The sequence below is a fragment of the Hibiscus syriacus genome, unplaced genomic scaffold (genome assembly GCF_006381635.1).
Source record: "Hibiscus syriacus cultivar Baekdansim isolate YM2019G1 unplaced genomic scaffold, ASM638163v2 tig00005459_pilon, whole genome shotgun sequence".
Classification (NCBI taxonomy): Eukaryota; Viridiplantae; Streptophyta; class Magnoliopsida; order Malvales; family Malvaceae; genus Hibiscus; species Hibiscus syriacus.
The window spans coordinates 1,301,106-1,315,854 of record NW_024062058.1 but is presented as its reverse complement, the minus strand read 5'-3'; the positions used below and the strand labels follow the sequence as shown (position 1 = coordinate 1,315,854).

Sequence of the window (14,749 nt, the reverse complement as noted above, 5' to 3'; positions counted from 1 at the left end):
AAATGAGGTTCTTGAATTCCTCCCTCTAAAGGATTTAATCGATTCTGGAATAAATGAAGTTGAAGATCAACAAAGCCTGCGATCTTGGCTCCACCTATGTTTTTCCTCCTCATACAAGGTTCCTTTTCACTTTAAATGTTTATCGTTTGTTTCCCGAGAAAGTGCGTACAGTAACTATTTAATTCGTGAAACTTTGCTATCATCACGAAATTGTAATTAGTTTAATCGAGTTTATTCTGCGGTTTTCTCTTTCTATACGGAAGTGTAGCGGTGAGCCGGTGATCCTATTTCTAATTTCGTTTTCCACAGAAAGGAATCTCTTGTTTGAAGACATGTTTGACTAGAGGGATTTTTTTTTTCAAATTTCCAGTTTCATGTTTTTTCGTACTATCTTTTAGGGAAATAAGAATCAGTTACGAAAATTTTGTTTTACAAAGAAAATCATGTCTAGACAATTTCGAGATTAGCATCATCTAAGAACTAGGAGTTGAATTTAAAATCTGAATCTCTTTTTTTATTTAATATATGTGAAGGAGATCAAGCCTGCCACCGAGTGTACCGCAATCATCACAGCTTAGATCACAGCCATCACAACAATCGTTCTCACAGGGGATTTCTTCTCAGCATGCCTTGTTTTCTCAGATTTCACAAAACTCACTCGATGAAATCGTGACAACTGATCAGGTTGAATCTCATCTCCCTTTTTTCCAGCATTCTAGTTTGTTTATAAATCTCCTTATTTTTTCTTATGAGAAAAATGCATTATGCACTTCATTTCTGCAGAGATTTGGTTCCCAGGAACGAGAGAATGCTGCCAACAAGATTTCTTGTTTGGTTCCAAACAAATTCACAAGAGAAGATAGTCAAGGGCCGATTTCTAGATCTTCCACTGTGCGCAAATGGAATTCTGTTTCTGCTCAAGAGCATCGATGTAAGATTACTATTTAGTTATTTACTACGTTTAGTATCACCAGTTTAATGATCTTACATTTAATGAATCTTTTGCACTGCATTTTTTTATAGTACAGCAATGGATGGATGCTGAATTTTTTATTTGCTTGACTAGGTCAAACTTCAGAAGAACTTGAGCACCGGATGTCAGTGATTGAAACCTCATTGAACAGATTTGGAATGATCTTAGATTCTGTTCAAAGCGGTGTAATGCAGGTGAACAAAGGAACAAAAGAAGTGTTGCTGGAAAGTGAGTAATTTAGTTACTTGAGGTTACAAAATTCAGAGAGTTGATAACTTATTGTGCCATGGTTATAACCATTAGTAACTTGTTTGTCTGCACTCCGCATAAGATTGTTATAGGCCTGTCATTCTAGGATATATGTAAACAAAGAAACCAAGCTTTACCTTTCGTAATTCTAGTACACAATGTTGAATCATCTGACTTAAAACCAATTGGTTATATGTGGCGAGCCCTACTCTGATATAAGAGTATCCGATACCAGGCATATAGGATAAACTGCATATGAACAACATTGCCTGGGATTAGGCAAAAGAAAGGAAACACAACTTCAATACAAAATCATAAGAAACCCAAACGCAGAAGATATGGGATAACATTATATAACACATATAATTAGACGTAAGGCAATAAAACCTAGTTTTCCATTACTTAAATGAAGTTCCTTACAATTTTTTTTTCAGTGGCAGGGATGCGGCAGAGGTTGATTGCTGAAGTTACCTATCTACATCTAATGGTAACTAATAACTCCTCATTCTCTCCTCTTTTACTTTGTAAATTGACTAGCCTTGTTATGAGCATGCATAAATATAGAAATTTTAAGACAACTGAGATTTGGTAAACAGAACAAGGGACAAGAAGATATCAAAGCCAGTCTTGATGGCAGCATGAAAGCTATATCAGATCAACTAAACAATGCTATATATGGTGACAAGTTACAAAACATCTTCTTGGTGCTTTCTACTTTACCAGAACAGATGGAAGCTTCTTTAATCAAATTACAAAACGAGCTTTGCAACACCTTCACCAACGAAATAAAGGCATGTATATGCTGTAAGAGTTAAACTCCAAAATGCATAGAACATTTAGACTTTTAAATGATACATTCATTTCCATGGTCTTGAATGGCATGAAATTCTCTTCAAGTAAATCATCATTTCCTTTTCCCAATATAAACAACACTTCGTTGTTCCGTATTTTCAAACATTTTCTGTCAGTCATGTTTCTCAGCTTGTAAAGCATTTTATTATCATTGTATTGGAACCTTCAGGCAATCACTGGCAATGCGAAGACCCTCGTCCAAAATGGTCCAGTTGCTACTGGTCTTCCACCTAAGGTGCTTTTATGTTCTCATTGAATAATTATGTATCTTTAAAGAAATCATGTAATGACAACAGAATTTCTCAGTAAAACTATTTGCGAACATTCAGCTTTCTGGCTGTTGTGAAACACCAAAAACCAAACCATTAGCAGATAAGAAGTACGCAATACTCGGACCATTGGCTCTACTGTTACTGTCTTCACATCAAAATTCTAAAACATTCTCTTGCTTCTAGACAAGCTGTGCCTCAAAAGGTTTATGAGCAAACCTCGGTAGCTCCAGAGGTATACAAAGGAGGCTGGAAATATGTAAAAATGAAGCAACCTGCTACAAATGAAAGGGCATACCGCAAAGAAAACGACAAGAGGAAAGGAGTTTCGTCTGTGGAACAGGTAATTCTTACTTCACCTTTGTTTTTATTATTCTCCTCCACTTTTCCCCCGGCTACTATTCTTCAAGCTTATTTGCACTATTAACGAGTTGCACGGACTTGCATTCCTTCCCCATTTGATTGTTTTAGCTTATTTGCTGCCTTGAGTTGTTTGTGCTCAATTGAAGTAACAATCCTCAATTCAGGAAACATACAGAATCTTGATTGAATCAGATGAAGAGATTGATGCAGGGTTTTCCTGCTTGCTTAGCGGCAAGGAAACAGGTAGTATCCACTTATCAAAACACGAGACTACATGATTCAATTTCTGCTTATTAGTTACCGATAGATGATTTCAAACACTAATATGTTTAGGATATGTTGCTCCGACTCATCATCTTCCTCGAAATAACACATTCGTGAAAATTTAGAGAAAAAAGTATACCTATCAAAATAGTTTGGAATACATCTTTCTCCCCTTTAATTGTTTTCATTTCAACTGATGCAAACTGGATAACATGCATATCTGTTTCCATAACTTGCTGCTGTGTAAAGGTTCTAATTTCTCTTATCATCTTCTTTTTTTTAACATAGTTTTTTTTAAAGATGGCACAACAAGCATTTCGATAGAGGAGGCAAAGGAAGAGACCGAACGAATTTTGAGGAAAGCTAGGCGGCGAAAGAGAAAGTCCCATAATCCCATAATTATCAACTGAAGGTAAAAACACAGATAATAAGCATAAAAAAAATGCAGGGGGTGCTTATTTCATTCCACACAAATTGCTGGTCTTGAATTTTTGAGAATCATAAATATATGTTGACATCGATTGTACTTAGCTAGATAATGTTCCACCAATGATTGGAATCGACTTTCCTTAGACCTACTTTGATTTTGTAACTAACACCGTTACATTTTAGTCTCCCATCTTGAACTAGTCTAAGTCCCATCTTGAACACCGTTACTTTGATTTTGTTTCTTAAGAATTTTCTCTAAAAAGATAGTATCCGCGCTTCGACACGTATTACAACGACCACGACCACGACTCGAGACGGGACGGCGGCCGCGGCGGCGCGCGAGAGTCCCCCTTGTTCTCTATCACTCAATAAGGAAGTGGGAAAACCAAGCTTTAAATACCATTCCCAATAGTGTTTCCAATACTATGTGGGATTGAGCATTACCAACACTTGTTTCCAATACAATGTGATTATTCATGAAACAATTAACAATCATGCACCTTAAAACAATTGAATCAGTAACCAATTGCATTAGTATTATACGATTAAATATGTCATAATTAAAAGTCAATCTACAATCAATCGCGATTATTGCAATTTTAAGCAAAACATTCAAAAATAATATGCTCAATCCCACATAGTATTGGGAACAAGTGTTGGTAATGCTCAAATCCCACATAGTATTGGAAACACTATTGGGAATGGTATTTAAGGTTTGACTTTCCCACTTCCTTGTTGAGTGATAGAGAACAAGGGGGATTCTCGCGCGCTGCCGCCGCCGTCGTCCGTCTCGTCTCGAGTCGTGGTCGTTGTAATACGTGTCGAAGCGCGGATACTATCTTTTTAGAGAAAATTCTTAAGAAATAAAATCTTTTTTTTACTATCACAACGAATTTGGAAAATCGCAACGACAACTGTAGACTATCGCAACGCGAAATGGAAAATCGCAACGCGAATTTGCGATAGTGGAGATTGCAATGCGAATTAGAGATCGCATTGCGATTTTGTTGGTCATTTTCGCAAATCCAAAAAAAGTTGGTCAAAATCGTATATTATCTGAGATTTTTGGTTACTGAGGTTATTTTCTTTTTTTTAATAGGGTGCTTTTTGATTTTTTTAAATAATTATATTTATAATTATTATAAATTTATAATTAGAGGGTATGATTCAAACACTGAACAAAAAGGACATTAAAATAAATATCTTAAATCAAATAACACTAAGTTAATTAAAAATTGGGTAAAGTATACAAATGGTCCGTCGATTATAGGGTATTATTTTATTGAGTCATTCGACTATTAAAACTTACAAAATAGTTCTCTGAATATAGAGTGTTGATTTATTCGATTATTAAAAATTACAAAATGGACACCCGACTATTTATTATGTTCCACACTCATCTTTTCGCGTTAAAAAATTAACAGTATTCAGAGTTGAACGTTAATCTGCTGACTGCGATATGATAAAATCTGATTCTAGAATCTCAAAGACTATTATGTCTCAGTTGTCATAATAACATACAACTTAGCCAACCGTCAATTTCTTAACGAAAAATAACGAGTTTGAAACATAATAAATAGTCGAGTGACCATTTTGTAACTTTTAATAATCAGGAGAGATAACAAAATAACATTATGTAGTTGGTGGATCATTTTATAACTTTTAATAATCAAAAGACTTAACAAATCAACCTTCTATAGTCGGAGACCATTTATGTGCTTTACCCTTAAAACTTACACAATATTTTTCTCATGTTATAAATAAAATTTATTAAGTCTTCACCGCAGGGGAAGCGGTTCTTCATTCTCACTGAGAATTTCTCAGGTATAGCAAGGCGTAGGAAAGCGCTTAAAAAATATACCATTTTCATTTGCCTCTAGACAATTATTGCATGTTAGGGAATAGTGTATTCCTAGTTAATAGAACAAACACTTTCTGTACAAATGAAATCAGCATGGAATGTTTTGATCAAAGACTAAATCATGAATGTTTACTGGGATAAAATAAATTGCCTATTATGTACATAACTTTTTTTACCATTCTTTGTAACAATTCCATATCATGGTAATCAAGCAAAAAACCATGGTGCACATGGGGGAAAAAAAGGAAATCATTTCTAGAACATATCTGCGAGCTTGATTTACTTTCCAACTCTCGAATCTTTTCCGAGGTGAGAACTCGGAAACCTCTCACTTGATCCACCAGAAGATTCAGCTTCTTCCATCTCACTGAACGTTCCGTATGTGGAAGGCGAGTAAGCTTGAGGGATATCCAAAGCAACTGCTCTATAAAGAGCTGCCTTGTGCTCTTCACTATGTTCTCGAGCAAGAGACTCTTGCCGCACCATTTTCTGCTTTGCAGGAACTCGCATCAACCCGTCTTTCTCCAGCATCAACTACAATAAACAGAATGTGAGCTTTGATATTTTGTTGGAATAACGAAACTATTTTCCTATTTCTACCAACCTAAAGCATTCCACCTTTAACAGGTCAATTCTTCTTATTTGTGGCTAAATGCAAAAATAACGAATAAGCTCATCAAGATACAAGTAGAAGAGAGTACACTAGATGCAGAAAAACTATACATATATGACTTTTTGCTGTCTTGTTAGTTTCTTATTCTTGATTATGCTCAAATGCTTATGTATATGTTTATGGCATCATACACATAACATCCTGATTCTAAATACACAATTTGGTGACGCTATTCATATTGTTCCTTCCGGCACCTCCCAGGAGCCAGGGTTCCTAAAATTTTGACTCCAACTAGTTTAAGATTCAAGCTCCCACTTCCGTGCTGAAACATTTTTTTAATTGCTTTATTTGTTATCTTAGATACATGAAGATTTTAAAGGGCAAGAAGCTGTTAACTTACATCAAGAGCTCTTTGGGACTCTCTTTCTATCCAAATAATGGCATGGTCGGAGGTAGCATTGCAGGAAAGAACTATATGGTCAAATCTCCCATCCACCGGTACCGCCGTCCTCACTACTGGAGGAAATCTTCCTATACTGTAACCAGGGTGAAGAAAAATGCATGTTAAGCACATCTCAATCAATCACAATCCAATAAATGTGATGATGATACGAAAGATATTTATTTGACCACAGCTGGGAGTCTTAGACTTATTAATCTCTTTTATCGAGAACTCCAATCCGAGTGTTTATTCACATAACACCATTAATTATTAAGGGAGTTTGATCCCTTCTGTAAATAGCATAAAAGAAAACTGAGTAATTCATGATATAGTGTTCAATGATTTACAAATTTGTCAATGTAACCTGCAGGGCCTTCTTTCAACAATGTGGTATAGGCGTCCGGGGGCATAAAGCCGTCTGGGATCTTTAAGCTTCTTCTCCTCCATGATGCAAGTGTCTTTCAAGCAAGTTAGGCACAAAAGACATGGTAAACTGCATAAGAAATAAAACCAGCCCCTGTTATGGAAACATCAAATCATTTTCGAAGATCGCATTTTGAAGAACTAAAGTAATTAAACCTAAGGGAAACCCCCTATTCAGGAAACTAGTAATGAAAAGGTGACTAAGACATACTATATTTTACCAGAAGAGTGATTTGAAAACATCTTCCAAAGCGGTGGTCGTTCGAGGTAAAAAATCATCCTGGTTCATTACAATAGCACATGTTAGGATCTAAGCCTACAATATATTATCAATAGACATTCGAGTATGTTGATCTAGCCCTAAACTTTGTAGCCAAATTTGACATGATCAAGTCAAAGATCAAGTCCACATATACAACAAATACAATGTATAGTACGAAAAATTTACCTGAAGCACTATCGAGTTTATTACATCTGCATATCGAACTGCCAAGTTGAGTGACATACACCGAGCAGGCGCAATGGTATAGCATCTAATCCGGTTCCTGTCCGTGATTCCCAATTTGCTACGATTTTGAACTACAACCATTGCCAACAAGGCCACCAATCCCGCCCCAAGGGAATGACCTGCAAATGTCAAAGTGTAGCTAGGATGATTCTTAACCAATTCCCTTAAAACCTCACACTCAGCATTGAAAACCCACTCGGCAGCCTTCAATAACCCATTGTGCACATATCCACCATCAAATTTTGTCTGCCCCAATTTGTTATCAAGCAAAACAGCATAATCACTTTCCTTTGCCAAGTTAAGTCCCCTAACAGCCAAGACAATATCAGCGTTATCATGATCCAAATAAATGAAGTAAGGCGGGGCTCGGCCTTGAGTTTCTTGGTCATTTCTTCTTAAGAAAACCCAATCAGGATCGATTCCATAGCCTCCAGGGGGTGCCCAAAGAGGGTTATGAAGATCATCTTCATAAACAGCTAGAATTAAACGACAAAGGCGTGGTATCGGCTCGAATTCTTCCACTGTGGCTAAACCCCAGTGCTCGCTTTCATGGCCTGCAGTATATAGACATTTCTTCCATACCCAACGAGCACAGGCTAAACAGTAAACACATTCAAGGATGGGACAGCAACAGGCGATTGACATGGGCTCCCCTATGAATCAAACACATTTAATAACATGCAAGGGATCAATCTAAAGATTAAGTAACATGAAACAGATACAAAAGCAGGGTTTTTCCCCCCCTGAATCAATGGTGGAAAATTGTACAAGGGCAACTTAAGGTCAGCTAAAACTGGTTTAATAAAGCGATTTAAGTATTCAAAGGAAGCATTCAAAGGGGATTACTAGTAGGCTCTGAAATCCCAAGTTGGTCCAACCATCAACCAAAGGAGAAGATGAAGAAGGAATCCCAGCTGATCAACAGGAAACTACAAGAAAACAAAAGTTACCCACATAAAAGCTCCAATAAAAAGTGAAAATAAAATATAAAAAAATAAAAAGGAGAAAACTTTGAAACATAAAAGGGGATTCAAGAAAGCAGAGAACGGTACTAGGATTTGGGGTAAGTGAGATTGGAGAAGTTTAGTGGTGGGGTTTGGGTTTTGTTCTACAACTACCCTTCTGATAGCGGTTGGATTAAAATTAGAAAAGGAAAAGAAGAGAAAAATATTAGAAGAAAAGCCATGGATGAATCGGCTAGAGAGCTTGTTTCTACCTGCTAGTCAAACCCATTTTTGCTTGTTTTGAAGACTGTGAGTTGGCTATCCGGAAAGTATGCAATCTGGAATGATTCCATTCGCATCCATGCACATATACACTCACTTAACTATTGAGTGAAAATAAATGGATCCAACTGATTCGGTCCATTGTTTTATTGGGCCAATGTAGAGCCTAAAGATTGTTTTTGAATTATTATTTTTTCAAGTGAGAGTTTTATAATATTTTATTTTAAATTATGTGTCACGTAACTTTAGTTTATATAAATATTTTATAAGTATTCTAGATGTTTTATTTTTCTAAGTCATGTTATGTTTTAAAATGAAAAAATAGTAGTTTCCTCAATAGTTTGATGTGACATCTTAGGCCTATATAATGATAATCATATTTAGGATGTTATAGTAATTAATTATAATGTTATGGCATTGATTAGTTCTAATTTGAATAACTCTTTCTAAGTATATAATGTATATTTTATAATTTTATGTGTAAGTAAAACTTATAATGTTATTTAATAAATTAAATATCATGTACAATTTTACAATATATTTATAATGTTACTTTTAAATAAGGAATTTTGAGGTAAAAATATCAATAAAAAGAATTTTTAAAAAATTACAGTTAGAAAATCAAATTGAAAAAAACATAAAATTGATGGATTAAATGATAAAAAAGAGAATATTTAATAAAAAAGAAGAAAAATCAATGTTATATATTTTACTGTGGTTGAGGAGCTTGTGATTAAAATTTAATAAAAAAAATAAACTTAAAACGAATGAGGAATGAGGAATTAAAGAAGAAAAAAAACTAAGAATCAAATAACGAAACAATCAAATAACTTAACTAAAGATAAAAACATCGTTTTAATTTTTACTTTTTTGAACTTTTCTAAACTAAAACTTGAAAATAATTCAAAAATAATAAAGGGTAAACTACATATTTAGTACCTGAACTATCAATTTTGATTCATTTAAGTACTTAAACTTTCAAATATTTCAAGACCATACCTAATGTTAATTTTTGTTTCATTTTAGTACCCTATCGTTAAAAATTTAACACGTTTAATACCTAAACTATCAATTTTGGTCAGTTTCAGTACATATACTTTAAAAAAAATCAAAACTTAAAATTAAGTTTTAAATGGTGTACCAAAATAAAAAAAAAAACTAAACTTTGGGTATAGTTTTGAAAAAAATAAAAAAATAAGGTATTAAAACAAACCAAAACTAATAATTCAGATACTAAACACGTAATTTACCCAATAATAAAAACAAAGTTTTCGACTTAGAATATAGTTTTGCTCTCCTGTTGATTGTTTTGATGATTTGCAGGTTGTTTTATCTTAATCTCAAGAAGCACCGCCTAAGATAAACCAAACATCCCACCCCCACTCTTCCAACACTGCGGTTGAATCAAAGCTTTAAAACTGTGCATGTATTTGTTTTAATGAATAAAACAAGTTTTATGGTTCCAGTAATAAAATGTTCATTTCAAGTTTGAGTTACAGTCTATTACATCGTAGTGATTCAACTACCGTTGTGAATAAATTTAATAATGTGGAACTGGACGAGTCTACCATCAGAGTCTATTTACGTTCTACTCGTGATCAATGTAGGAACTAGCAGGGTGGTTTATATATGTCGAGAGGCTAATAGAGTGACTCATGTTTTAGTTAGACAAGCTCTCTTGCATCATGTTGCTTTTTTTTTCTCCTTTGATTCTGATTATCCCGAATTCATCGAGGTTGATGTAAAAACGATACGGTTTTTTGTGATTAATTGATTGGTGGACATTCTTTTCTTTTTATAGGACCCCAACCTTATGTTGGTAGAAGGGGTTTTTAATACAAACAAAACCCCCCAACTAGGGTTGAGAAAATAAGAAGGAATCGCATTTCATTACAGCCAATGATACTCCCTATGTAATATTATCACATTAAAAACCAACATCTTCAAGTAATTACACCATAACCATACCTGCAATGGGGGAAGGGGCGCAATCTACATATACACCTCCATTGATTCAACCAATGTTCTCTGTTTAAAGCCAGGATGCATGATTATTCCATTGCAAGAGTCTAGCTTTCTCAATCCTGGAAATACACTCTTTGATCCTTACCAAAACAACCGGCATTGCTGAAATGTTGCTCGGAATTTTGCCTTTGACTAACCGTATCTTCTCGTCCGTCCTTGGTTCTTCATCTAATTCCATCTCTTTTGAATCTATTGAAAGCAAAACTTAGTTCAGTCATCAAGAAGGGTCTATCGATCCCAATTTTTTTTTAAATAATCGTACCTGCGGATGGTCCAGACTCCAACCCATCATCAATGTGGGGCAAATTGGGTCTTTGACTAGAAAGAATTGAATCGAGAGCGAGCTTTAGCTGATCTGGTTTAGCAGTTCTGTATTCTAGAATCTTCTCCGTCATTTTCTTCACTTCCGATTCCAGCTCCTCCAAGTCCTCATCGGACTCGGGTCCGATTCAGCCCGTTGATTTCCAAACCGGGTATCTAGGGTTTTGAGCCTTTAGTGCCATCGATTAAAGGAGAAGATTAGAGTTAGCTTGCAGAGAGCTATGTGTCGGACGTCAGGGTTTTGAAATTAGAAAAATTTTCCAGCCTCTTCCATATTTTGTTTGGCTTTCAGCTTATTATCGCGTTTTGAATCTTTTGACCATAATGAGCGGTGAAACCACTTAAGCGAACGAAACGTCGTCGTATAAACCAGGTCCACTAGAATAAAACAAGTCAACGGTGTCGTTTGAGCGCTTGCGGCCCCATTAATAATTTAAAACTAAGCTAGAAAAAATTAAACAATTTCTTGCATTTAGGGATGGCAAAAAATTTCGAACCCGACTGGGAAAACTGAAAATCGAATTAAACGGGTCGGGTTCAGGGATGATAAACGGGGACGGGGACGGGGAAAACCCATTTATTTTAAACGGGGATGGGGACGGGGACGGGTTTGGTAATCCCCGCCCCGATTACCCGCCCCGATACACGACCCGATAAATATTAAAAATAATTATTTATATATATATAATATTAATAAATTTAATTTAAATAAAAAATATATATTTATATATTTAATTTAAATATATATATATACCCGACCCGATTCTCGGCCCAATACCCGACCCAATACCCGGCCCAATACCCGTTTAAATAACCGTTTATGCTAAACGGGGATACCCGTTTCCCCGCGGTTCTTTAAACGGAGACGGGTACCGATTTTTTAAACGGGAACGGGGACGGGGGGACCAATACCCGACCCGAACCCGGCCCGTTGCCATCCCTACTTGCATTCAAGCCATAGGTTTAATTTTCTAAAGAAAATTCAATTTCGTTTTGTTTTTTTTTAAGAAAACGATATTATTTGTCTTTCATTTGTTAATCATATAAGCATTTCACAAAATAAAAGCAAAAGCTACATTACTAGCACTAGTAAATAATCAAGATTCTATCATTCCAACTTAACATGTATACATCCTACAGACGCAACTACTCGAACTTAAGATTTCTAAGGATGACAATACTCATTTTCATCATTGAAGTCACTTGATGAGTTCATTAGAGTAACTAATTCACATTTCACTAGATACTAACCGCCAACATTTTACAAACTAAAAGATTTGTTTTATGAAGTTGAAACACTAAACTAATAACTAAATTGCATGAACAAATTACCTCACTGGTTAAAAAATGATTGTTATTTTTAGAAATTATGGGTTCGAGCACTAGTAACATAATCAAGAGTAATTGAACGTTCATTGTTGCAATGTTAGCACAAATAGTCATTTTGGCCACTAATGTTTCACGTGGAAGGAAAATTTTGGTACCTATTTTGATTAAAATGATAATTTTAGATACTTACTTTAACTAAAAAATATTTTAGATACTTAAATAAAAATATAGTATAATTTAAGTATTTATTTGTGATGTTAGCCTAAAATAATTACTAAACTTATCAAATTATTAGAAAATTATCATTAAATTTATCAAAATTTATTATTGTTTATAACATTACATAGACCATTTTGTATCAATTTGATAAGTTTAATAATTATTTTGTAACATTTAAAAGTTTAAATGTCCAAAAACATTATTTTGAAGTAGTCCAGTGACTTCTGCTGTTCTTTAGCCTTCTCAAAAATCAAATAAAGGCGAGGTTAGGGTTTAGGCAAAAAAGAGGAAGAGAGAACAGTCGCCTCAAAGGCGGAGCCAACAGAGGAATATGTCGAAGAAGAATAGTTTAGCTCGTCGAAAAAGACAACACGATTTCGATCTCAGAAGTAGGAAATTCTTCAATTTACTCCTCTCTTTCTCTGTTTTTTTATGCAGTGATTTACGATTTTGTATTTGTCTTGGAAAATTAGGGGAGAAGGAAGAGAAGGAGAAGAAGGCTAAGAAGCTTCAAGCAAAGAAGAATAAGATGAAGGTGAGACTGTTACTCTTTCATTGGGTAATAAATTTCTGTTTTAATTTTGTTTATTTAAGGATTTATATAATGGGTATGTGTAGGTTGATGGTAATGGGAAGAAAAAGAATAAAGGTGGAAGCGGCTTTCAAGTAGGGAAGAGGAAATTGAAGACCAAGTTAACTGAAGCTGCTAAAGCCAAAGCAGCTCAAGCAATGGAGCTCGACAAATGAGGTTCGGTTCATTCATGTTGAGCTTCATGGTTATTTCATTTTAGAGGATATATATTCTTGTTAAAGAGATTAAACCATATGTGGATCTGAGGATAAGCTTTCAGTAAATTTTACTATCTGTGGCTAGAGAAATTGGATCTGGATTCTGGCATGGCAGTTTACCCTTTTAATTTGACAGATACTCACCTCTATTGATTGAGTTTTATGATCTATGGCCTATGCTATAGCTTTAGTATAACCTATTTGTCTAAACAATTGAACCGAATCCAAAAAAAAAAAAGCTTTCAAGTCCCTTCCACAATTGACTGCAGTAGTATATATGACAAGCTTGATAATTTTAAGCTTGCTGGTTGTGTTGCCAGCTCAAAATTAAACTTTTTGAGTCAGCTCGACCTTAGCAATTAGCATTGAACTTTTCGAGTCAAATCGAGCATAACAATATTCGAGCTCAACTTAGCTCATTTACAACCCTATTACGACAACCTAGGTTAGACTATAATGCACTTTAAGAAGAAGAAAAAGTTGCAAACGAGACAACAAGACTTGGGCTTTTATATTCTATAATTTTCAAAACTGTTTTTAGGACTAAAAATAATAAACATGTAATTTTTAAGGTCATTTTTTCCCAAAAGCTGAAATTTATAGTTTTTAGATTTTGCACAAAACATTTATATCACCAGTTCTTTATATTCGAGTGAATTACAAATTTGGTCACTTTTGTTTTGATTCTGTCTAGTTTTGATAATTAATTTATAAAAAATTATATTTTGGTTACTTATATTGTCAATTTGTTATAATTTAATTGTTAGATCGTTAATTATTGTTAGTTTGATGATGTGATATGGTAACAAAAAAGATTTATTTTTAGGTGGGTCTGATAATTGGGATTTGTTAAATGATTAATCCATGTAAATTTGTGTGGGTTTTAGGTTTCCCCCTATTTGGGTATTTATATATGAAACATTTTTTTAGATTATACATGATGGAAAGGTAAGAGAAAAATTGATGTTTCTGATTGCAGGGAAATGTGTTCACCATATGGGTATTATGCAAGGATTTTGCTTGATGATTGGGGTATATATTTTTTGAATTTGTTCCAATGGAACTCCATTTGATCAAGTTCTTTGTTACCATCACTTGATGAAAGCAACAATTGAAAGAATTGTGAATTCAATATATTCAATGGCAACCAGTTCCTCTCTAAAATCCATGCAATCCCCTTCTTCAAGGACAGTTTAATCCAAAACCTCCATTTGCGGCAATAAATCCTTTTTTCCATGGGTATAACCATCGATATATGATTTATTGATCGACTAATCCGGATCGAATATTATAGAGGCAAATGTTACCTTTCTAACTCAATTTATTCTATTTACAACTGTCAGGATTCAAATCTTGCTTAAGAGATCTAGTGATTTATCCTACTAGATCGATTAATTCAACAAATTTTTCAATGGGATTCTCTTTATATCTTACACCCTTCCCACACCAACTCTACCAAAAGAATCTTTGTCATCTTCACCGTTACTATTGACCCACCAGAGGATATTTATGGGAGTGACTCTGTTAAGGGTTATTCTCTCAATTTAATTTAGAGTAAATTATGCATTTAATATCTCAGTTATTAATTTTGGTC

General features: G+C 34.5%; 4 protein-coding genes across 6 annotated transcripts; 2 read left to right on the top strand and 2 right to left on the bottom strand.

Annotated features, from left to right (window-relative positions):
- Positions 1-42: 42 nt before the first annotated feature.
- On the top strand, positions 43-3,380 carry LOC120199595 (putative recombination initiation defects 3). Its single transcript, XM_039200635.1, has 11 exons — positions 43-118; positions 534-684; positions 784-931; positions 1,067-1,201; positions 1,657-1,709; positions 1,819-2,013; positions 2,244-2,309; positions 2,404-2,453; positions 2,530-2,686; positions 2,871-2,949; positions 3,271-3,380. Exons 1-11 carry the CDS (start codon positions 54-56, stop codon positions 3,378-3,380), a joined length of 1,209 nt encoding a protein of 402 aa, XP_039056566.1. The 5' UTR covers positions 43-53.
- A 1,987-nt stretch (positions 3,381-5,367) lies between these two features.
- On the bottom strand, positions 5,368-8,546 carry LOC120199594. 2 transcript variants are annotated; one of them, XM_039200634.1, is made up of 6 exons: positions 8,463-8,546; positions 7,187-8,175; positions 6,960-7,018; positions 6,680-6,808; positions 6,274-6,409; positions 5,368-5,794 (listed from the first exon to the last, which is right to left on the bottom strand). In XM_039200634.1, exons 2-6 carry the CDS (start codon positions 7,889-7,891, stop codon positions 5,540-5,542), a joined length of 1,284 nt encoding a protein of 427 aa, XP_039056565.1. In that variant the 5' UTR covers positions 7,892-8,175; positions 8,463-8,546; the 3' UTR covers positions 5,368-5,539. The 2 variants fall into 2 exon arrangements, with proteins under 2 accessions (XP_039056565.1, XP_039056564.1); XM_039200633.1 differs by lacking the exon at positions 8,463-8,546 and having other exon boundaries at positions 7,187-8,253.
- Positions 8,547-10,383: 1,837 nt separating this feature from the next.
- On the bottom strand, positions 10,384-11,076 carry LOC120199597. Of its 2 annotated transcripts, XM_039200640.1 has the most exons (3): positions 10,760-11,076; positions 10,583-10,686; positions 10,384-10,500 (listed from the first exon to the last, which is right to left on the bottom strand). In XM_039200640.1, exons 1-3 carry the CDS (start codon positions 10,890-10,892, stop codon positions 10,465-10,467), a joined length of 273 nt encoding a protein of 90 aa, XP_039056571.1. In that variant the 5' UTR covers positions 10,893-11,076; the 3' UTR covers positions 10,384-10,464. The 2 variants fall into 2 exon arrangements, with proteins under 2 accessions (XP_039056571.1, XP_039056570.1); XM_039200639.1 differs by having other exon boundaries at positions 10,384-10,686.
- A 1,536-nt stretch (positions 11,077-12,612) lies between these two features.
- LOC120199598 lies at positions 12,613-14,323 on the top strand. The gene is made up of 4 exons (XM_039200641.1): positions 12,613-12,755; positions 12,840-12,901; positions 12,985-13,114; positions 14,135-14,323. The coding sequence occupies exons 1-3, from the start codon at positions 12,698-12,700 to the stop codon at positions 13,111-13,113; spliced, it is 249 nt and encodes an 82-aa protein (XP_039056572.1). The 5' UTR covers positions 12,613-12,697; the 3' UTR covers position 13,114; positions 14,135-14,323.
- The last annotated feature ends 426 nt before the right edge of the window (positions 14,324-14,749 follow it).

Excerpts from the sequence above, each read along its gene's own strand:
- LOC120199595 (XM_039200635.1), top strand. The coding sequence starts at position 54 with ATGAAGTTGAAGATCAACAAAGCCTGCGATCTTGGCTCCACCTATGTT. Across the intron at positions 1,710-1,818 it reads TTACCTATCTACATCTAATG|AACAAGGGACAAGAAGATAT; the intron begins GTAACTAATAAC and ends TTTGGTAAACAG. Across the intron at positions 2,687-2,870 it reads GAGTTTCGTCTGTGGAACAG|GAAACATACAGAATCTTGAT; the intron begins GTAATTCTTACT and ends TCCTCAATTCAG.
- LOC120199594 (XM_039200634.1), bottom strand. The coding sequence starts at position 7,891 with ATGTCAATCGCCTGTTGCTGTCCCATCCTTGAATGTGTTTACTGTTTA. Across the intron at positions 7,019-7,186 it reads TAAACTCGATAGTGCTTCAG|GATGATTTTTTACCTCGAAC; the intron begins GTAAATTTTTCG and ends GTAATGAACCAG. Across the intron at positions 6,809-6,959 it reads GTTTTCAAATCACTCTTCTG|TTTACCATGTCTTTTGTGCC; the intron begins GTAAAATATAGT and ends TTTCTTATGCAG.
- LOC120199597 (XM_039200639.1), bottom strand. The coding sequence starts at position 10,892 with ATGACGGAGAAGATTCTAGAATACAGAACTGCTAAACCAGATCAGCTA. Across the intron at positions 10,687-10,759 it reads GGAGTCTGGACCATCCGCAG|ATTCAAAAGAGATGGAATTA; the intron begins GTACGATTATTT and ends TGCTTTCAATAG.
- LOC120199598 (XM_039200641.1), top strand. The coding sequence starts at position 12,698 with ATGTCGAAGAAGAATAGTTTAGCTCGTCGAAAAAGACAACACGATTTC. Across the intron at positions 12,756-12,839 it reads ACACGATTTCGATCTCAGAA|GGGAGAAGGAAGAGAAGGAG; the intron begins GTAGGAAATTCT and ends TTGGAAAATTAG. Across the intron at positions 12,902-12,984 it reads CAAAGAAGAATAAGATGAAG|GTTGATGGTAATGGGAAGAA; the intron begins GTGAGACTGTTA and ends GGGTATGTGTAG.